The sequence below is a fragment of the Lactuca serriola genome, chromosome 5, assembly GCF_051521515.1.
Source record: "Lactuca serriola cultivar US96UC23 chromosome 5, Lser_US96UC23_V15, whole genome shotgun sequence".
Classification (NCBI taxonomy): Eukaryota; Viridiplantae; Streptophyta; class Magnoliopsida; order Asterales; family Asteraceae; genus Lactuca; species Lactuca serriola.
In genome coordinates, this window is record NC_136412.1 from 222,622,159 (window position 1) to 222,645,769 (window position 23,611).

At 39.3% G+C, this 23,611-nt stretch overlaps 2 protein-coding genes across 2 annotated transcripts; one reads left to right on the plus strand and one right to left on the minus strand.

The window, feature by feature from the left end:
* The first annotated feature begins 16,190 nt into the window (after nt 1-16,190).
* Nucleotides 16,191-17,830, plus strand: LOC145053640 (2-oxoglutarate-dependent dioxygenase 11-like). Its single transcript, XM_079001712.1, has 4 exons — nt 16,191-16,519; nt 16,670-16,917; nt 16,992-17,322; nt 17,475-17,830. The coding sequence occupies exons 1-4, from the start codon at nt 16,268-16,270 to the stop codon at nt 17,709-17,711; spliced, it is 1,068 nt and encodes a 355-aa protein (XP_078857838.1). The 5' UTR covers nt 16,191-16,267; the 3' UTR covers nt 17,712-17,830.
* LOC145053639 (pyrophosphate-energized vacuolar membrane proton pump-like) lies at nt 17,819-22,815 on the minus strand. Its single transcript, XM_079001711.1, has 6 exons — nt 22,427-22,815; nt 20,586-21,160; nt 19,482-19,861; nt 19,306-19,392; nt 18,402-19,203; nt 17,819-18,313 (listed from the first exon to the last, which is right to left on the minus strand). Exons 1-6 carry the CDS (start codon nt 22,668-22,670, stop codon nt 18,104-18,106), a joined length of 2,298 nt encoding a protein of 765 aa, XP_078857837.1. The 5' UTR covers nt 22,671-22,815; the 3' UTR covers nt 17,819-18,103.
* Nucleotides 22,816-23,611: the final 796 nt, after the last annotated feature.

The window sequence follows — 23,611 nt, forward strand, 5'->3', positions numbered from 1 at the left end:
TGATTTAATGCTGACAAATGTTCAGTATGGATAGGGGTGCACGCAGAATTTGATAATAGGTGTTGCCAAAAAAAATTCCGGTCAAACATAATATAAAACCGAAAAATAATTCATTACATCTAATACAAAAAAGCGATCCATTACATAAAAAAGTTAAAAACATAACAACGATCTATTACAAATTAGATTTGTCATCTTCATGCAGACATCTTTTGAAATGCTCCATTAATTTTTCATTCGTAACTTTCACAAGTACTTCGGTCTCAACATTGCAAAGCAATGCATCGTTCAAAAAGTCATCGCCAATTTTGTTGCGCAAATCGTTTTTTAAGAGCTTCATCTTCTAAAAACATCTTTCTACATTTGCGGTTGCTACAGGTAAAATTAAAGCCGACTTTAAAAGCTTATAAACCAAAAGATAAGACTGATGTTTCCCCGTACTAATCATCAAACGAGAAAGCTTGGAAATTCCTTTCAAAGTAGTAAAGCGCTCATCTTTGATGCAAGAGAGAGAGAGAGAGAGAGAGAGAGAGAGAGAGAGAGAGAAAGAGAAAAAATATCTCAAGTTGTCCCTCAAGATCTATCAAATCTGAATCATCAAAGTCATACTTGTACAACTTAGCCAATTTCAACAACTTTGATTTGTCAAATTGTGTAAATGAATAACATGGGCTCAAAGCACTCATGTATACTAGTAATTGGGTGCTTACTTCACTAAATCGGTCCCGATATTATGTAATTTGTTTATCCACCACCGTGTTAAAGATTTCAACCTCAAAATGAAATCTTTTAGTCTTTGTGGTCGTACAGGTTCTCGCACCAACATAAAAATCATCCATTTCCAAAGTAGCAATATTGTGTGTTTGATAAAAAGATGATATATTTGGTAAAATGCTAACAAACCCTATGTTTCTTAAAGATTGCAATGTCGCTATTGTCCCTCTAACCATCGAAGCTGCTTCTAAAATGTCTAGATCTTTTTTTTGAAGTTGCTTTGACAATGTACCCATGATGCCTAAAATGTCATACATCATATATATAAGTAAAGAGTAAATTATACGAATGGTCCCTATGGTTTGCGATAATTTGCACATTTGGTCTATAAATTATTTTTTAACTCGAAATGTCTCTACAGTTTGTTTTTGGTGCGTGCTTGGTCCCTGTCTTACTTAAAAAGACTATTTTTTCCTTGATTTTTTAATTTATTTAAATAAGGTGGGGTAGGTAATATAAGGTAAGGTGAGGTGGAAGTGGGGTTGGATGTGTGTTTATTTAAATAAATTAAAAAATCAAGGGAAAAATAGTCTTTTTAGGTAAGACAGAAACCAAGCGCGCAACAAAAACAAACAATAGAGACCTTCCGAGTTAAAAAAATAAGTTACAGACCAAACGTGTAAATTACCCACCATAGGGACCATTCGTGTAATTTACTCATAAGTAAAACATGAACTCATAGGATTTAAAATATGCTAAGATTTCGGACATTTGTTGATGGTTTGCCAACGAACTCAGAATTAAAATTATTTGGTAATCAATAAAGAAGAAACGCAGCCTTGCCCTTTACGCCTTCAACTTTGTCGATGGCTCGATGCAGGGGGAAGAAACATGACAGAACAGTCGAACAGTGGGTAGAAAGGAAAATAAGCTTGTCTTGTGCGTTTTTTTCCCTTTCTTCTAGCCGAAAATTTACAAGCAATTAAGATCGGATTATTTTGTCCAATTCATTTTTTATTTAGGGCTTTGGGCTATAAATACAATTAGACAATATTGGATTAAAACATTGAACTCCTATATTGTCACAACTGGAAATTTTGTGTCATGTAATCTATACATTCAAGCTAATGTGAATCAAAAACTTCAATCAAATACATTATACAAGTACTACAAATAGTCATCAAACAGTTGGGAACACTAGAAGTTCTCATTTAGGTCCATTTTGGACTAGAACTTCCTTATTGGATCTAATGGACCAATAAGCTTCCAATTTGACTATCAAGGGCTTAGAACCCTAATTGGATCCAAATTGGACCCACATTTATTTAATTCAACATTTTAGGTCATGTTGGGCCTAGAATGAAATGAACTAAAAGCCTTGATACGTGAATAACCTAAACTAGCCCAATAAAAATATGAAAATCCTACCACATTCTTTTAGGTATAAAACACACCCTAACTAACACTAATATTGGGCTTGGGAGCAAAAAGCCCAAATTTCCTTTTTCCTTCCATGTTTTCGGCCCACATCAAGCCCAAGAGGAGGGTTTGACTTTCCCATGCCACCTCATTTTTATCCATTGGACATCCATGCAATATTTCTCATCCTTCCATGCACATCACCTCAAATATCACTTCTTCTTCTCTTCTCTCTCTCACTCTCGGCCACTAGCACACACACACACACACCCACAAAAATCTCTCAAATTCTCTCTAGATCACTCAAGAACTCTCCTTCCTCCCCTCTCCAAAAATCTCGAAAATTAGGGGCTTTCAAGAGGATCTTGCAAGTTAATCATCATCTAAGGTAAGATTATACTTGGATCTATGGTTTAGATTCTTTTTGTTATCAAAATCCTTTCCTAATCTATGCAAAAATCGTGATCTTGCACCCTAGAACCATCTCAAACTCGAGATCTACCAAGGAAAGGTGCTAAGGCCAAAAATCATCAAGTTTTCCTCCATCTTTTCTTCCAAAAACCGAAACCACACCCAAGGTGAGCTTCATACCCCTATTTTCTGTTTTTATGAGTTTTGTGGGGGGGGGGGATACAAGTGAAAGTGTAGATCTATATGTGTTTTGTATGCCTTGTATGATTTCCATGCTTATATGTATGCATTTGTGTGTTATAATGTTGGATCTAGCCATAAAACCCCTCAAAACCGAGATATATCTTGTGTTAAATGATTTTTGCTTCAAATATATTTCTAAATACAAAGTGTTTCAAGAAAAATGGTTAAGTGGTTTAATAACAATTTTCTTTGGGTTAAAAACACAAATTTTGGACCTAAAATGTGAAAAATACAAAATTAAGGGCCCAAATTGACATATCACGAATTCTGATGGATGAAGTGTGTCAAAACAGTTTCAATAAAACAATTTCTGGAAATTTACTCATTTAGAGGATTAAAAACATAAATTTCAAGCTTAATGGGCTAAAAATGACATTTTCGGCCCAATGAGGCCCATTATGCGAATTTTTCTGTTTTGGAGGGCCAAAACTGTGATTTTCTGTAAAACAGCGGACCATAAGTGATCCAAGTCCTTTTCAAAGGTTTAAAATGCTTTTTAAATTAAAAAGGACCAAAGTTGCAAAAATTTTACAATTTGGGCCAAAATTGTCAAAGTTGCGAAAAAGAAGGGTTAAAACCGAGAAAACTGCATTTTCAGGGACTTAAACTGTTTTCTATGAAAAATATGCTGAAAAATATTAATTTCAATAATTTTTGGTGTTAAAATGTCAAGAAAATTAATTTAAGGACCAAACCGGGAAGTATTCAATAAAAGGGTTGAAAATGAAAATTTTACAAACAATGAGGGGCTGAAAACAGAAAAATTTCAAGGCTAATTCAATATACGCAATTTGATCAAATAATGACACCGCGACTATCGACGAAATACAATACACTACAATACCAAAATCGTTGTGAAACGAATTGGTTCGGTCTCGAACCAATAAAAATCCGAAACTACTAACACGACGACACTACGATTCATACAAATAACGTTTGGGAATTCAATATACATGCGAGTGTGCACAGACGTCTACGCACCATCTTTGGGCCCCAAAAGTGTAAAATCTTGTTTGTTGGGCCTAGCTAGCCCAATGACCTGATCTTAAGGCCCGAAGACATTTTTTTTCTACGGAGTGTTGGGTTTCACCGACTTGGCACAACGTAGAGGGACTTTCAATGGCTTGTATACTACTGGTCCCCAAGGGTCCTTTGGTATTGCTAGTAAAGTCTACATTTCATGCGAGGCGGGTCTGGGACCCCTCGTACATTTTTATCCCCAACCGGTTAATGGAGTCATCGAGGCCTTCGTGTCCTCTTTCTCTTCGGATGTGGGACTACACCTAGTCAGGGCGATTGGATAACGTGATTAGTACGGACGACGCCTTCGGGATCGTTAGTATAGCTATAAACTGGGCGTTTGTGTAATGCGGGTTTGTAGTAATTAATCATGCTCAAAAACAATCCAACGTCGCCTGGGACTGACACTATACGCTATGCAATGGTTTCAATGTAATTTCATGTAATTCAAGGAATTAGGAGAACATCGGGTTTTCCTAGGGTTTTCAATACATACAGATTTGAAATGCATACAACTTCAATGAACAAATTTTTTTACAAGTATAGAAACAAACAAGCATACCTATGGATCTTCACAAACGTTTTCAAAAGCTTTTTCTTTTCAGAAAATATCGGATTTTCTGGTGGATTTTCAAACAATACAAACATTGGATTTCAAACACTACTTATGAACTCACCAACATTTCATATGTTGACGTTTTTCAAAATACTTGTATTCTCAGGGAACCAGTGAATCAAAGGAAATCATATTCAGTGACGGCTTGCAGTTTATTTATGTACGAACCGAACAATTTAATTTTTGGGAATGTAATGTTTAAACAGTGTATGACATGTAAACGCTACTGGTTGTACTATATTAATGAATGGTGACGAATGTTGTTATGTTTCATATATATTCAATGTTATGGTATTCAATTGAGTCACGACAGCCCCCGGACGTTTCCGCCGTCTGGTTCGGGGGTGTGACAGGTTGGTATCAGAGCTTTGTTTATAGTGAACTAGCATGTCGAGCCACACATTGATATGCAACTATAAACCAAAAAGAGGGACTAACATAACTCTGAACAAAACAAGTAAATAAAACACACTTGCTTGCATTAGGGATAAGAACCTAACGCCAAATCAAACACAATAATGCTGGTATCTCGGTTAATTCGGGACTGTTCTTAGTGATACCAAGGAGTGAATGTAGCCTGATCAACTACATTCTCTCCAAGGTAAAACTAACACACGTCTTGATGAGATTGGGATAGCTAGGGAACCTAAAACCATACCCTTTATCACCCAAAAAGAGAATGTTTGCTTAGTCTGTACAATAGTCATAGCATCCTAGGGATAATGTTAGCATATTTACGTACTCGCGCAGACAGCATGGCTGGTTTTCATCACCCTGGAGACCCCTACTTCCCTAATCAGGGAAACAACGGGTGGCTAGAGGAGGAGGAGCCTGAGGAAGAGCCTGAAGAGGAACCTGAGGAGGACCCCGAAGAGGAATCTGACGGGGAACCGGAGGCAGAAGTCGAGGGCGAGCCTGCCGAACCCGAAGAAGACGAAGAACCTTTCGGAGAGGAGCTTGATGACAGCGAAGGGGGTGACTCGGACGCAGAGTCTGAGGTCATCGACCCCCCTTACCCGATCAGGGTGCCTGCTTACCGTGTGGGCCCCACTGGACCTACCCCTCCTTGGGGCATTGATCTCTGGAGATGGAGCAGACATCAGGGACAGCGACCCCCGTTTGGCATGTCACGTGAGTTCTTCGAACTGAGGGACGGAGGACCGGCCGACCGAGCCCTACCGGTCATGGTGAGGCGATTACGGGACACCGGCGACCTTGCTCAGGGCACCGCTGATCAAGTACGCCAGTTGTGGACTAGGGTCGAGCGTGCGGAACAGGAGACGCGTGACGTCCTCCGGGAGTTTCACATGAGGCAGGTGAGATGGGAGTCTCGACTTCAGGACGCAGAACGCTTGGTGGCTCGTCTTCAGGGAGCATCCACATCTTCGGCACCACCTCCTGACGCAGCTCATCGCGATTAGGGATAGACGTATCATAGTAGGTCGTTAGGAACTATGTTATGTACTCCGGCTCTATGTTTAAGTGACTACACTACTCATGGAGTCGTTATGCTGTCGGATTAGTATCACTCATGTATGCTCTTACGAGCAAATTTTCTTGTATTACGTGCGGATAATATTAATGAACTTTTGTGTGTTTTGCTATGATATTACCAATTGTTATGTGTTGAGACGTTATGATTGTATGCTCGATGGTAGTAATGTTTAGGTTCGTATCATACACCTAGTTAGTAGGATCGCAACCTCACAGAAACCACGTACACTCAACATCTTTCCGTTTCATGACAGAAAGATGCCTCGCCCAGCTACTCGCGGAAATCCCGAACTAACCCCGCCCGAAGTTGACACCACTGCTTTCCAGGCAGCCGTGTCTGCTGCGGTCACAGCAGCTATGGCGCAACTTCACCGAGGGAACAACGGAGGAGGTAACGGGCAAGGATCCGGAAGTTCGAACAACGGGACGAACCAAGGACCCACTAAAACGTGCACCTACAAGGATTTTTCGAACACCAAACCCCAAACTTTCAACGGCACTGGAGGAGTGATTACCCTAAAGCGATGGATCGAGAAGGTAGAGTCGGTATTCGAGATATGCGAGTGCCCCGAGCAGATGAAAGTGAAGTTCGCGGCCTGCACTTTTGTGGACCAAGCACTCACTTGGTGGAATGGACACGCAGAAGCTATGACGCTCCCTGTCGCCAACTCTATTCCCTGGGCGGAAATGAAAGAAATGTTAATGGCTGAGTACTGCCCCCGAGGCGAAATACAAAAGATGGAACAGGAACTATGGAATCTCACTGTGCAGAATGGGAACATCGATGCCTACATAACGAGATTTAGCGAACTATCTCTGTTATGCCCGGGTATGATTACATCAGAAGGAAAGAAGATTGAACGATTCATCTGGGGACTGACATCCCCCATTCAAGGGAATGTGATAGCTGCGAACCCTGAAACGTTTGACAGTGCAAAGAGATTGGCAAAGAGACTATATGATCATAACCACAAAAAGGGTGAGAAGCCAGTGGAGACTGAGAAGAAAAAGGAGGATGATGGCAAGAAAGGGCGGAACAACAAGAGAAAGGGGCGTCAGGGCCCCGAGACCTCTAAGAAGCAGCAAACAGTGGCAGTCAACGCTGTCACTGCGCCGGTTCCAGCCACACCACATGCTCCAGCCTCAGCTGCTTCAAATGCTTCAAGATCCTATTCCGGTAATCTTCCCAAATGCAACAAGTGCGGTTTCCATCACCAAGGAGAATGTAGGGAGTTCCATTGCACCAGTTGCAACCGAAGGGGACACACTGCAAGGTTCTGCAGGACTTATCCTTCCCAGAACCAGAGTCAGGGAAACAACCAGAACAACAACAACCACCGCAATAACAACAACACCAATGCCGGCAGCAACAATGCAGGGCCTAGCCACACCTGTTTCGGGTGCGGAAGGACGGGACACTTCCGTCGGGATTGCCCTAACAACAACAACTCAGGAAACAGAGTAGCAGGAAGAATGCTGACTATGGGTCAGAGTGATGCAGTTCAGGACCCCGCAGTTGTGACCGGTACGTTTCTCCTAAACCACACTTATGCATGCATCTTATTTGATACCGGAGTGGAGCGAAGTTTCGTAAGCGAGAAGTTTAAACATTTATTAAAACAACAACCCCAGAAGCTAAATGAAACCTATACGGTGGAAATGGCCAATGGGAAAACCGAATCCACTAGGGAGATCTACATCGGATGTACCCTAACCCTCAACCAACACGTCTTACGAATAGATCTGATGCCAGTATCAATTACGAGTTTCGATGTGATTATCGGCATGGATTGGTTAAGCCCCCACCATGCTGAGATTATGTGCCATGAGAAGGCCATTCGCCTTCGTCTCCCAAATCACGAAACCCTAGTAATTTACGGAGACAAACCCAGTACAAATCTTCGTCTCATCTCGTGCGTCAAAGCACAAAAACACTTGCGAAAGAACAATTTGGCATTCTTGGCTCACATAGTGGACAAGACCAAAGAAGAAACTAACATCCAAGACATTCCAGTAGCATGTGAATTTCCGGACGTGTTTCCCGAAGATCTTCCAGGAGTACCCCCAGAGAGACAGGTTGAGTTCCGAATCGACCTCGTTCCAGGAGCAACTCCTCTTGCTAAATCACCATATCGATTGGCTCCTGCTGAAATGCAGGAATTGTCCAGCCAACTCAGTGAGCTTCTGGACAAGGGATTTATCCGACCTAGCTACTCGCCATGGGGAGCTCCGGTACTCTTTGTCAAAAAGAAGGACGGATCTTTCAGAATGTGCATCGATTACAGAGAGTTAAATAAACTCACTGTCAAAAACCGCTATCCACTCCCGCGAATCGATGATCTATTCGACCAGCTCCAAGGAGCTAGTTATTTTTCTAAAATAGATTTACGGTCCGGATACCATCAACTCAAAGTCCGAGAAGAGGATATTCCTAAAACCGCTTTCCGAACCCGCTACGGACATTATGAGTTCGTTGTAATGCCCTTCGGTCTAACAAATGCACCCGCCACATTTATGGACCTAATGAATCGAATCTGTCGACCGTTCTTGGACAACTTCGTCATTGTGTTTATCGACGACATCCTCGTCTATTCTCGAAACAAAGAGGAGCATGGCCAACATCTCCGACAGATCCTAGAAACTCTGCGAACGGAAAAGCTGTACGCCAAACTCTCCAAGTGCGAGTTCTGGCTCCGGAGTGTGAATTTCCTAGGCCACGTAGTAAGCCAAGACGGAATTCATGTGGATCCTTTTAAGGTCAAAGCTGTGGAAGGATGGGCAACTCCGACTACGCCCACCGAAATTCGTCAGTTCTTAGGCCTAGCAGGCTACTATAGGAGATTCATCCAAAACTTCTCTAAGATCGCCAAGCCGCTTACCTTGCTTACGCAAAAGGGCGTGCCATTCAAGTGGACAGACCGACAAGAGATTGCGTTTCGAACCTTGAAGCAAGCTCTCTGCAGCGCTCCTGTACTATCTCTACCCGAAGGAACGGAAGATTTTGTAGTTTACTGTGACGCGTCGAATCAGGGCTTAGGTTGCGTTCTCATGCAACGTGGAAGAGTGATAGCATATGCGTCCCGCCAACTAAAGACGCACGAGGTAAATTACACGACCCATGACCTAGAACTGGGAGCCGTGGTCTTTGCTCTAAAAATTTGGAGGCACTACCTGTACGGTACAAAGTGCACCATCTTCACGGACCACAAGAGCCTCCAGCACATCTTGAATCAGAAGGAGCTGAACATGAGACAACGAAGATGGGTGGAATTGCTAAACGACTATGAATGCGAGATCAAGTACCATCCAGGCAAGGCCAACGTGGTAGCCGATGCATTGAGTCGGAAGGAGTACTCTAATCGCCGTACGAAAACGCACTCGATAACCATTCAGTCTCATCTGGCCACTCAAATTGCATCAGTCCAGGCAGAGGCTATGAAAGCGGAAAATAGAACTAGCGAGGCATTACGCGGGATGGAGAAGAACCTAGAAGTCAAGGAGAATGGGGTATACTACTTTATGAACCGTATTTGGGTCCCAAAAATAGGAGGATTTAGGGAGACCGTTATGAAGGAAGCCCACAAGACACGATACTCCATTCATCCCGGTTCGGACAAGATGTATTTGGACATTAAGCAACACTATTGGTGGCCTAACATGAAGGCGGAAATCGCGACTTATGTTGGTAAGTGCCTTACGTGCGCCAAAGTGAAAGTGGAGTACCAGAAACCTTCCGGATTGTTACAACAACCGGAAATCCCTGAGTGGAAATGGGAGGGGATTTCTATGGACTTCGTGACCAAGCTGCCCAAGATGTCGGACGGATTGGACACCATATGGGTAATAATCGACCGACTGACGAAATCTGCCCATTTCCTGCCAATCAAAGAATCCTACAAGATGGAGAGACTGACGCGTTTGTACCTACGAGAAATCGTAAGACTCCATGGAGTGCCAAAATCTATCATCTCGGATAGGGACAGTAGGTTCACATCGCGCTTTTGGCAATCACTCCACAAGGCAATGGGTACTCATCTCGATATGAGCACCGCATATCACCCACAAACGGACGGTCAAAGTGAGCGAACCATTCAGACGCTTGAAGACATGCTTCGTGCTTGTGTGATAGACTTTGGAAAGTCTTGGGATACCCACCTACCGTTGATCGAATTTTCATATAACAATAGTTATCATTCGAGCATCAAGGTGGCCCCTTTCGAAGCACTGTACGGGCGTAAATGTAGATCACCGTTATGTTGGGCTGAAGTAGGTGACACCCAGCTAGCAAGAACGCATACGTCGGACAGGGCACTAACAGGACCAGAGATTATTCGCGAAACCACAGAAAAGATCGTTCAGATCAGAGCTCGATTACAGGCATCGCGTGACCGACAAAAGAGCTACGCCGATAAACGGCGAAAGCCCTTAGAATTCCAGGTCGGTGATCGAGTATTGTTGAAAGTCTCACCCTGGAAAGGGGTTATACGTTTCGGAAAACGGGGAAAGCTGAACCCGCGATACATTGGACCTTTCGAAATCGTCGCCCGAATAGGCCCAGTGGCATACAGACTACAACTACCCGCGGAACTAAACGGTGTACACCCCGTGTTTCATGTCTCTAATCTAAAAAAGTGCCTATCAGATGAAACCCTTGTCATTCCTCTTGACGAAATCGAAATCAATGAGAATCTCCTGTTCGTCGAAGAACCAATCGAAATCATGGACAGGGAGGTGAAGCGTACTAAGCAGAGTCGCATCCCGATCGTGAAGGTACGGTGGAACGCAAAGCGTGGGCCAGAATTCACTTGGGAACGCGAAGATCAAATGAGGCAAAAGTACCCTCACCTATTCTAGCATTCTCAAATCTAGCTTTCAAACAGAATTTCGGGACGAAATTCCCTCTAACGGGGGGATGATGTCACAACTGGAAATTTTGTGTCATGTAATCTATACATTCAAGCTAATGTGAATCAAAAACTTCAATCAAATACATTATACAAGTACTACAAATAGTCATCAAACAGTTGGGAACACTAGAAGTTCTCATTTAGGTCCATTTTGGACTAGAACTTCCTTATTGGATCTAATGGACCAATAAGCTTCCAATTTGACTATCAAGGGCTTAGAACCCTAATTGGATCCAAATTGGACCCACATTTATTTAATTCAACATTTTAGGTCATGTTGGGCCTAGAATGAAATGAACTAAAAGCCTTGATACGTGAATAACCTAAACTAGCCCAATAAAAATATGAAAATCCTACCACATTCTTTTAGGTATAAAACACACCCTAACTAACACTAATATTGGGCTTGGGAGCAAAAAGCCCAAATTTCCTTTTTCCTTCCATGTTTTCGGCCCACATCAAGCCCAAGAGGAGGGTTTGACTTTCCCATGCCACCTCATTTTTATCCATTGGACATCCATGCAATATTTCTCATCCTTCCATGCACATCACCTCAAATATCACTTCTTCTTCTCTTCTCTCTCTCACTCTCGGCCACTAGCACACACACACACACCCACAAAAATCTCTCAAATTCTCTCTAGATCACTCAAGAACTCTCCTTCCTCCCCTCTCCAAAAATCTCGAAAATTAGGGGCTTTCAAGAGGATCTTGCAAGTTAATCATCATCTAAGGTAAGATTATACTTGGATCTATGGTTTAGATTCTTTTTGTTATCAAAATCCTTTCCTAATCTATGCAAAAATCGTGATCTTGCACCCTAGAACCATCTCAAACTCGAGATCTACCAAGGAAAGGTGCTAAGGCCAAAAATCATCAAGTTTTCCTCCATCTTTTCTTCCAAAAACCGAAACCACACCCAAGGTGAGCTTCATACCCCTATTTTCTGTTTTTATGAGTTTTGTGGGGTGGGGGGGGATACAAGTGAAAGTGTAGATCTATATGTGTTTTGTATGCCTTGTATGATTTCCATGCTTATATGTATGCATTTGTGTGTTATAATGTTGGATCTAGCCATAAAACCCCTCAAAACCGAGATATATCTTGTGTTAAATGATTTTTGCTTCAAATATATTTCTAAATACAAAGTGTTTCAAGAAAAATGGTTAAGTGGTTTAATAACAATTTTCTTTGGGTTAAAAACACAAATTTTGGACCTAAAATGTGAAAAATACAAAATTAAGGGCCCAAATTGACATATCACGAATTCTGATGGATGAAGTGTGTCAAAACAGTTTCAATAAAACAATTTCTGGAAATTTACTCATTTAGAGGATTAAAAACATAAATTTCAAGCTTAATGGGCTAAAAATGACATTTTCGGCCCAATGAGGCCCATTATGCGAATTTTTCTGTTTTGGAGGGCCAAAACTGTGATTTTCTGTAAAACAGCGGACCATAAGTGATCCAAGTCCTTTTCAAAGGTTTAAAATGCTTTTTAAATTAAAAAGGACCAAAGTTGCAAAAATTTTACAATTTGGGCCAAAATTGTCAAAGTTGCGAAAAAGAAGGGTTAAAACCGAGAAAACTGCATTTTCAGGGACTTAAACTGTTTTCTATGAAAAATATGCTGAAAAATATTAATTTCAATAATTTTTGGTGTTAAAATGTCAAGAAAATTAATTTAAGGACCAAACCGGGAAGTATTCAATAAAAGGGTTGAAAATGAAAATTTTACAAACAATGAGGGGCTGAAAACAGAAAAATTTCAAGGCTAATTCAATATACGCAATTTGATCAAATAATGACACCGCGACTATCGACGAAATACAATACACTACAATACCAAAATCGTTGTGAAACGAATTGGTTCGGTCTCGAACCAATAAAAATCCGAAACTACTAACACGACGACACTACGATTCATACAAATAACGTTTGGGAATTCAATATACATGCGAGTGTGCACAGACGTCTACGCACCATCTTTGGGCCCCAAAAGTGTAAAATCTTGTTTGTTGGGCCTAGCTAGCCCAATGACCTGATCTTAAGGCCCGAAGACATTTTTTTTCTACGGAGTGTTGGGTTTCACCGACTTGGCACAACGTAGAGGGACTTTCAATGGCTTGTATACTACTGGTCCCCAAGGGTCCTTTGGTATTGCTAGTAAAGTCTACATTTCATGCGAGGCGGGTCTGGGACCCCTCGTACATTTTTATCCCCAACCGGTTAATGGAGTCATCGAGGCCTTCGTGTCCTCTTTCTCTTCGGATGTGGGACTACACCTAGTCAGGGCGATTGGATAACGTGATTAGTACGGACGACGCCTTCGGGATCGTTAGTATAGCTATAAACTGGGCGTTTGTGTAATGCGGGTTTGTAGTAATTAATCATGCTCAAAAACAATCCAACGTCGCCTGGGACTGACACTATACGCTATGCAATGGTTTCAATGTAATTTCATGTAATTCAAGGAATTAGGAGAACATCGGGTTTTCCTAGGGTTTTCAATACATACAGATTTGAAATGCATACAACTTCAATGAACAAATTTTTTTACAAGTATAGAAACAAACAAGCATACCTATGGATCTTCACAAACGTTTTCAAAAGCTTTTTCTTTTCAGAAAATATCGGATTTTCTGGTGGATTTTCAAACAATACAAACATTGGATTTCAAACACTACTTATGAACTCACCAACATTTCATATGTTGACGTTTTTCAAAATACTTGTATTCTCAGGGAACCAGTGAATCAAAGGAAATCATATTCAGTGACGGCTTGCAGTTTATTTATGTACGAACCGAACAATTTAATTTTTGGGAATGTAATGTTTAAACAGTGTATAACATGTAAACGCTACTAGTTGTACTATATTAATGAATGGTGACGAATGTTGTTATGTTTCATATATATTCAATGTTATGGTATTCAATTGAGTCACGACAGCCCCCGGACGTTTCCGCCGTCTGGTTCGGGGGTGTGACATATATGACTAATTATAAGTTGTAAACTTGTAGTTATTTTTTTGGCTTGGTAATTCCCGATAGAGTGACACATTTTTTTACATAGTTGCACAAAAAAATTTAATAATTGCATGATTTTTTTCTGTAGTGGCACAGCAAGTAAAAAAAAAATTTTAAATCTGAAAATTTTCCACTACGTATGCGAAAATTAGGTGTTGTCAGTGTCACACCGGGCACCTAGCCAGGATCGCCCCTGAGTATGGAGTGAATGCAACTGCAACTATTATTTAGGGGACTAAAACTGACAGTTGCTCAAAGTAAAATAGTAAATGACTAAAAATCATTATTCATAAGTGTTATGTAAATTAATATAAAACCATATACATAATTACTCATCATATTTATGATTTATAAATAGTTTAATTTTTAATATCAACGCAATGGAAGGTCTTAACTTAGCTCTTAAAGCGGCGATTGAAAAAGGAATTTTCAAAGGAATTAAAATACCTCAAAATGGACCATTGATCTCTCATTTATTTTACGCCCATGATGCGTTGTTCGTCGGAGAGTGGTCCCGATCCAATCTTAAAATCCTAGCTCGTATCCTACGATGTTTTTACGCATCTTCAAGGCTCAAAGTCAATTTCTTCAAATCCAAAGTCTTTGGTATTGGGGCATCGAATGTTGAAACCTCAAACTGGGCCAACATCCTTGGATGCAAAGCTGGCTCCTTACCGTTTACTTACCTCGGGGTCCCGGTTGGGGCTAATATGAACTTGGTAAAAAATTGGAAACCAATTATCGACAAGTTTCATTCTAAGCTCTCGTCATGGAAATCAAAAACTTTGTCATGCGGGGGCAGATTAACACTAATCAAATATGTCCTGGGCAATCTTCCCACATACTACCTTTCAATATTAAAAGCCCCAATAATAGTGGTTAATGCACTTGAAAAAAAATCGTTGGAAATTCCTTTTTTTTTTTTTTGGGGGGGGGGGGGGGGGGGGGAGAGAAAGGAAAAACAAGATTCACCGGGTATCGTGGGAAAAAGTAACAACACCAAAGGAAAATGGTGGATTAGGTGTAGGATCAATACATGGACTTAACGTGGGGCTTATCGTCAAATGGTGGTGGCGTTTGAAAAATGAACCAACATCACTTTGGAGTCAGGTTATAACATGTATTCACTATCATTCTAATAAACCCTATGATTATCTCTCAAAGAAAGCTATTACTAGGGTGTGGAAAAATATTGCAGGGACCATGAAAGATATTCAGGGACCTGGACTTAATCTTAATGACATTTTCGGAGAGGAGATAAAATCAGGCGAAAATATTGTGTTCTAGCATGACACTTGGATGAATAATGAGAAACTAAAAATGAAATATCCTTTGCTTTATGATTTAGAATTACGTAAATCGTGATCTGTTGCCTCTCGTATCATAAATACTGGTAAGTTTTGGGAATGTAAATCTTGTCCATTAGTTACAGGATTTATCAACAGAATTAGACAGGTTAATACAGAAGATTGCTTCGTGTCAACTACAACCTGATCATGACAAATGGACATGCTTGATAATGCCAAAAGGAAGTTTCACAGTAGAAGCAATCAGAAGGAGACTAGACATAGCTGCACATCACAACACTCTTCCAATCTTCCATTGATCAGTTGATGCAAGGTTATCCCAATAAAGGTGATTTGCTTTGTTTGGAGGGCTGTACAAGGACGCATTCCATCTGCTACAACATTACAATCACGTGGCATGAATATCGACTCGACGCTATGTGAAACTTGTATTTGTGAAGTTGAGTGTGTTGATCATATTCTTATGACATGCTCATATGCAAGACTTATAATGAACAAGATCTTCGAATGGTGTGGATTAAACAAAGAAGAATTCAATGACGTTGGTGAACTACTTCATTTTACAGTCTCATGGGGTAGATGTCCTAAAAAAAACGCATTAAACTGCTATGTATTTGTTATAATCTGCTATGGAATCTTTGGAGGATCAGGAATGACAGATTATTTCAAAGAGTATTTACTACAATTTGTAGAGGCACTGAAAACATCAAAGTGTTTGCATATTTATGACTCAAATGCAAGGGCAATGGTCGAATTGGTAATTGGATAGATTGGAATTCATCCCCCTTTTTCCCCATATAATAAACTAAAAACTATGTTTGTTCTTCTTTGTCCTTGCCTAGTCATTGGGCCTTTTTAATATATTTTACGGTTTCTAAAAAAAAATTAACATATATATTTCAAAATAGTAATAAATTCAATCAGAAAACAAACTACCATTTTTAATGGTTTTGTTTAGTGTCATTATTAATAACCGAATGCAAACAACAGCTATAAATATATAATTATAACTTGGCCGGGCACATAAAAATTAAAATAGTCTTTTCATCCTTGAAACATCCCCCATTTCCTTCTTCATTTCTCACTGTTTCCGACTTCCGATTCAGCCATGGCTTCCACAGACTCACTCCCTGTGAAAACCGCACAGCAGATGGCCATGGACGGCGACCAACCACCTCCCAACTACATCTTCAACGCCACCACCAATTACTCCAAATTTGGACCTTTGGAAACCTCCCCTCCTTTTGCTCCGGTGCCGATCATTGATATCAGCTGCTTCTTCTCATCTGCCAGAAAAGTTGATCAACAAACCGAACTTGCTAAACTCAGATCAGCACTCTCTACCTGGGGTTGTTTTCAGGTCTACTTTCTTTCCTTATTATCATATTCAAAATACGTAATGTTTCCTAGTTTTACGAATCTTGACAATGACAGGAGAATTAATGGTGGTAGAAATTATTGTGGTTTCTTCAAATTAATGAAATTAAGTAGCTTTTATGTACTGTATCAGGCTGTGAATCATGGTCTTTCAGATTCATATCTAGACAATGTTCGACAAGCGATCAAAAAGTTCTTCGAGCTTCCATTAGAGGAGAAAACAAAATACTTCAGAGAAACTGGTTCTGTTGAAGGCTATGGAAACGACATGACCTACTCCAAAAATCAAGCTCAAGATTGGTGTGATCGTCTTTTCCTTCGGATTCTTCCGGAGGATGAAAGAAAACTCCGCTTCTGGCCTCAAAACCCATCAAATCTTAGGTACATTACATTACATTTCATCAGGACGCATTAATTACTTGTACTCTTGTCATTACGAGTTGTACGTTATGCAGGGAAACCATCGATGAGTATACCAAGAAGATCAAGTTTATATCTATGGTTATATTTGAAGCCATGGCAAAGTCGTTGGATTTGGAGGAGAATAGTTTTTCAAAATTTTTTATGGAAGAAAGGGATGTTCTTCAAGGGAGGTTTATTTTGTACCCACCATGTCCGATGCCTGATAAAGTTTTTGGTCTGAAAGCTCATTCAGATAGATCAGGGATTACTCTTTTGTTGCAAGATCCTGGAGTTGAAGGGCTTCAAGTGTTGAATGATGGAAAATGGTACATGGTTCCTGTTATCCGTGACGCCATTTTTGTTAATCTTGGTGACCAAATGCAGGTAAAAGAGTTGCCAATAATTTAAACTCGTTTGGAATTACCATTAAATGGTTATGTCTAGCTCTAGCTGACATTAGATTTTAATAGTTTACAACGTTTAAATGGTTAAATAAATGCTTTGTTGGTTTGGTTTGGTTTGGTTTGGTTTTGTAGATAATGAGTAATGGGATTTTCAAGAGCCCGGTTCATAGGGTGGTGACAAACAAGGAGAAGGGACGAATATCAGTGGCCATGTTTACAGAACCCGAGCCAAACAAAGAGATTAGTCCCATGGATGTTTTGGTCGATGAGAAGAGACCAAGGGTTTACAAAACCGTGAAAAACTATGCAGTATTTAACCATGAATGCTTTCAGAAAGGCATTGTTGCTCTTGATGCTGTGAAACTGTAATTGTTGCGTCTATTTAGTAGTACTACATAAAGCTCTCATTAGAGTATCTTTCATATTATGTGTTTGAAACTTTGCTAATCAATTTGAAGGAAGGAGCATAGTAACCATATTCAAACTCATCATGAGATGGACTACTTATCATCATTATCATCATCAATCATGTCATAGTAGCAGCAATACATCATCGAATCCCAAATGGAAAATTTGCTAAGTGCCGAAACAAAACATCAAAAATAGACACATGACAAGTTTTAAAGATGCTAAACGACTCCAAAAATAAACAAACACTTGAAGTAATATAACTAAATAAACAGATGACACGACACAACACGATAGGCCTACTCAAAAGGCTAATAGTAAAACAAGAGGGGGAGGGATTATAATTCGTATCCTTACTCAAAGATCTTGAAGAGAAGTCCTCCATGGGTGGCGAAGAATGGAGCAAACACAAGAGACTCAACAGCCATGAGTTTGATGAGGATGTTTAGTGATGGTCCTGATGTGTCCTTTAAAGGATCCCCAACAGTGTCTCCAATCACAGCTGCCTTGTGTGCGTCAGACCCTTTTGGTCCAAGTGACTTTGCATGGTCAGAAACACCCGCCTAACATTAAACAAATCAACACATTATATTTTAATAGTAAAAAACAAATATAGGATGCTATAAAATATAAATGCTTCAATTGTCATACCTCGATATATTTCTTAGCATTGTCCCAAGCACCACCAGTGTTGGATGCAGAGATAGCAATCTGTACACCAGAAACAAGAGATCCAGCAAGAACACCAGAAAGCGTCTCAACACCAAACAAAATCCCAACAATAAGAGGAGTCAACATAACAAGAGCACCAGGTGGAATCATCTCCTTAATAGAAGCATCAGTAGAAATCTTAACACACGTGGCATAATCAGGCTTAGCAGTTCCCTCCATCAACCCAGGAATCTCATTAAACTGTCTCCTAACTTCCTCCACCATCTTAAGCGCAGCCTTCCCGACACTCTTCATAGTCATAGCCGAGAACCAATACGGAAGCATTGCGCCCACAATCAAACCGATGAAAACCTTGGGAGTTAAAACGTCAACGGTTGTGATCTCGGCACGGCTGACAAACGCGCCGAATAGCGCGAGGGAGACTAACGCGGCGGATCCGATTGCGAACCCCTTTCCGATGGCGGCGGTGGTGTTTCCGGCGGCGTCGAGGGCGTCGGTGCGTTCGCGAATGCGGTGGCTCATTCCGGCCATTTCGGCGATTCCACCCGCATTGTCGGAGATGGGACCGTACGCGTCGATGGCGAGACCAGTGGCGATGGTGCTGAGCATTCCGAGGGCGGCGACTGCGACTCCGTACATGGCGGCAAAGGTGAAGCTCACGAAGATGCTGACGGCGATTGCGAAGATTGGGATGATCACGGATTTGTATCCGAGGGCGAGGCCGAAGATTACGTTTGTGGCGGCTCCGGTACGGCAGGAATCGGCGACGTCTTGCACGGGGCTGAATGGAAACAGGCAAGTTAATCGCAAAGTCGGAATGGAATGAGTAATTACATTCCAATGTTCCATGTTCCATGATCATGTTTGGATAAGAATAAAGTACCTGTAAGCATTGCTAGTGTAGTACTCAGTTACGAATCCGATAATAAGTCCAGCCCATAAACCAACACAGACACACAAGAACAATTGCCTGCATCAAATAACAAAAAATGTAAACTTTCATGAAGAATTAAAAAATTATTTTTTTGTAATAAAGAAGTAAAAAGATGAAATGTATACCAGTTCTTGACGACTTTTTGTGTTCCAAAATTGAAGATGGTGAAGCTAGAAGGGAGAGCAACCCAACTAACAAGTGCAACACCAATAGTCATAAGAATAGTTGAAATGATGAGTTGGTTTTTCAAAGTAGGTTCAATTTGCTTCACGGTTTTGACTTCAAAGAAATCGGTTGCAAACAAGGTGGTGATTAAGCATACAAGGATGCCTACAGAGCTCACAATCAGAGGGTACATCATTGCAGTGAACTCATGGTTAATTCCAAATGAGGAAATGGAAGCAACAACAAGGGCTGCACATGAAGACTCTGCATATGACCCAAAAAGATCAGATCCCATTCCAGCTATGTCTCCAACATTGTCACCCACATTGTCAGCAATAACCTGCAACAAATTACCAGAATACCCCTTAAGTTCACCACACAAAAACGTAAAAAAAGGTAAACATTACTCTTGACAATTTCTGTGAAAAACTTGTTTCATTTTGAAGTAATGTTATAAAATTTGTATTTTTTTTTTCTATGAAGGGCAATTTGGTCATTTTATCGTCTTTGTACAGTGACAATTTCTGTGAAAAACTTTGTTCATTTTGAAGTGATGTTAAAAAACTTGTATTTTTTTTCTATGAAGGGCATTTTGGTCATTTTACAATCTTTGTTCAGTATACTTCTAGTCTAACTAAACACTACATTTGACAATTTCTGTGAAAAACTTTGTTCATTTTGAAGTAATGTTAAAAAACTTGTATTTTTTTCTATGAAGGGCAATTTGGTCATTTTATCGTCTTTGTTCAGTATACTTCTAGTCTAACTAAACACTACATTGACAATTTCTGTGAAAAACTTTGTTCATGTTATAGTAATGTTAAAAATTTTGTATTTTTTTCTATAAAGGGCAATTTAGTCATTTATCGTCTTTGTTCATGATGAGGGTGCAATGACGTTCTCATAAGAGATCAAGCGCGCCACTTTTTTGATGGGACAAAAGATTGCAACTTTTGTCTGATTAACATCAGTGTCAGTCCAATGCACACCAAACACAGTACAATCTGTACAATTACAGTATCACCTAACCTCATAAAAGTAGATTTAGAAAATAAAGATTTTACCGCTGGATTTCTAGGGTCATCTTCGGGAATATTTCTTTCAACCTTTCCAACAAGATCAGCTCCAACATCAGCAGCTTTTGTATAAATACCACCACCAACTCTACCAAAAAGAGCCATGGAAGAACCACCAAGTCCATAACCAGTAATAGACTCAAAAAGACCTTCCCAATCATCACCATAATAAATCTTGAAAAGATTAATGGTGATATACAACACAAGAAGACCATTTGCAGCAAGAAGGAACCCCATAACTGCTCCAGATCTGAATGCAACAATGAAAGCCTTCCCAACACCCTTTCTAGCCTCAAGGGTAGTTCTGGCATTTGCATATGTGGCAATTTTCATTCCAAGAAACCCAGAAATCACTGAAGTCACAGCTCCAAGGATGAAGGAGACAGTGCTGAAGACAGCTGTCATTAGAGCAGGTTTGCACATTTTGGTGGTGTCGTATGTGCATACTTTGCTACTTGTGCTGAAACTCTCAACAGATCCCAGAAATACAAAGATTAGAACAGCAAAAATCACCATGAAAATACCAACATATTGGTATTCAGTCATTAGAAAGGAGGTTGCTCCTGCAATATCAAAAAAAAAAAAATTAAGTAGAAAGTTGAAACAATCAAAATAAACTAAAAATGTAGAAACTCAAACTTGAAGGACTACAAATGCAATAAATGAAACTTTAACACTAAATTTGGTGTAGTATATGATGTTGGGTTGGAGTAAATTTACACCAAAAATGATGTTAACAACAAAAGTGGTAAAAATGGTGTTGGGTTGGAGATGCCTTAATTAGCATATAATTATCGAAATACAGTAAATTTTGTTATTGTTTTATTGATAAAAGAGAGGTTAAAGTTAATGTAAATGATAATTCGTAACAACAAGAATATGTATCATAGCTGAGAAAAAAACAATGCAGTTATTAATATATTCGATTTTAACATTGTGTGAATTTTTAACTTTATATGAGCTGGTCATGTCAGTAAAAGACAATGGAATGGCAACTGTTTTGTTTTCTTTATAAAAATTACATACATTTTTGGGTATATCTTGTTTTATTCTATAAGTACAAATGAAGAATAAAACTGTGGTTCAGGCTCCTGATAAACCATTTTCTGTTTTAAAAATCAACTAGATCTAAAAACAACATCAGATGCAATCACATTTGAATCACAAAGATGCCTTAAATTTAAAGATCCCACGAATCATTTTAATTCAGATAAGAATATGCCACCGACAACCAACAATATCCCACCGACTGTGGAGAAATCACATTTCTCAAGATTTATACGATGTTGAAAGTTGCAGAAGATCAATGAAATGAAATTAATATCAAATTGGTTGTAATGTTTTTTTAATATTGGAAATTTAAGTATGAAAACTTGCATCTAACTCTACATACACGTGTAAATAAAGAATCATATGTATCCCATCGATTCAACAACCACCGCTATAACAATAGTGAAATTTAATAATAGTATTTAAGTAATGGAAAAGGTAGATCTCAATATGGACCAAAAGTTCCCACCAAACAGCATCATTCTTCGAAGAAAATTCAACCATTGTTGCAATTATAAAATTAAGTAGACTAGGTAAACTTCGAAATTGTAAATCAGAAATTAAAATATGAAACTTGAGAAATAGAACCACTCGAGCTCAAACAGCAATTCACGAACGAGATAATAGAATAAGTAAAATAAAAGAAGGAAGAACGGATAGGAAGAGAATATTCCAAATACGCAATAAAAAATCATGACCACAAATTCTCAGATTTCAATTCTCAAAATATTTTTCAACTAAAAATCATGTAACATTTACCAATTCAAACTAAATTTTACCTTCGGAAATAGCGGTCTGAATTTCAGCGCATTTCTGAACAACGGTGTGGTCGTTGATTCCTTCTTCTTCCTCAATCAACGCTTCCGTGTAGCCGTTCTTGTCGTCGGCGGAGGGTTTCTCCAGCGAGAGTTTGACTTGGGAGACTAGATACCATTGGAAGAGAGAGAAGATAATTCCGACAACTGCGCAGATTGGGATAATGATTTCAGTGCCGAGATCTGAGAGAATTGTGGACGTCCCCATGACTTTTGTGTCGGAGGACGGCAGCGATTGGCCAAAATAACAAGATCAGAGAGAGAAATCGAAAGAATTGAAGGAGAAAGAGAGATTCGGCCTTTAAATCTCTCTCAGATTTTATGGGTGGCGAATGCCGCTTCGACCTCGAAATGATAAATAGTGAGGGGATTTGAAAGATGAGAGACCAGTGGGCGGGTGTAGAGTTGATGAGTTGATTTTACCAGAGCAATATTTGCTAAACACAGAATTCTGATTCATTGACAACTTGTATTTTACGCAATTAAAGACACATATTTTCTAGAGTTTAGTAATTTAAGCTCTACAAAACAGGCTGACGCTAGTTGTTGTAGTTGTGGTGCACCATAAAATAATTATTGTCTATTTTTAAATTATATTTACCTATTTCTTTAAATAAATAAAAAATTTATTTTATGTTTTATATATTCTGATTTTCCGGATTTGTAAAAAATATTTTTAGTGTAATCATTCAAAGCAAAATACGGACATGGATATCTTAACAAAACAATATTTTGATAATATTACTAGGTGTGAAACCCGTGTATTACATAGATTTTTTTAAAAATAAAAATTTAATATGAATATATAAACATTAAATATTTTATAAAATAATGTTTTTCAATAACAAAATATAATATTTTGGAGCATTTATGAAAAAAATTCAAATTGTTTGGAGCATTTATGAGAATTTATTATCAAATTAATAGAATGATAACTTTACATATATATAATCCATTAAAATTTTTTGGAAATTTATTTTAAAAAAATTGAAATTCCCAAAAAATGACAAGTGGAAAATAACAATTTTAAAAATCCTAGAAAATGACATGTGTCAAAATGAATGAAAAAAAGACAAGTGGCAAAAGTATTTTCATTTATTAAAGAGGATTTAGTGTGGCAACACACGACGTCGTTTTATACTGATTAAC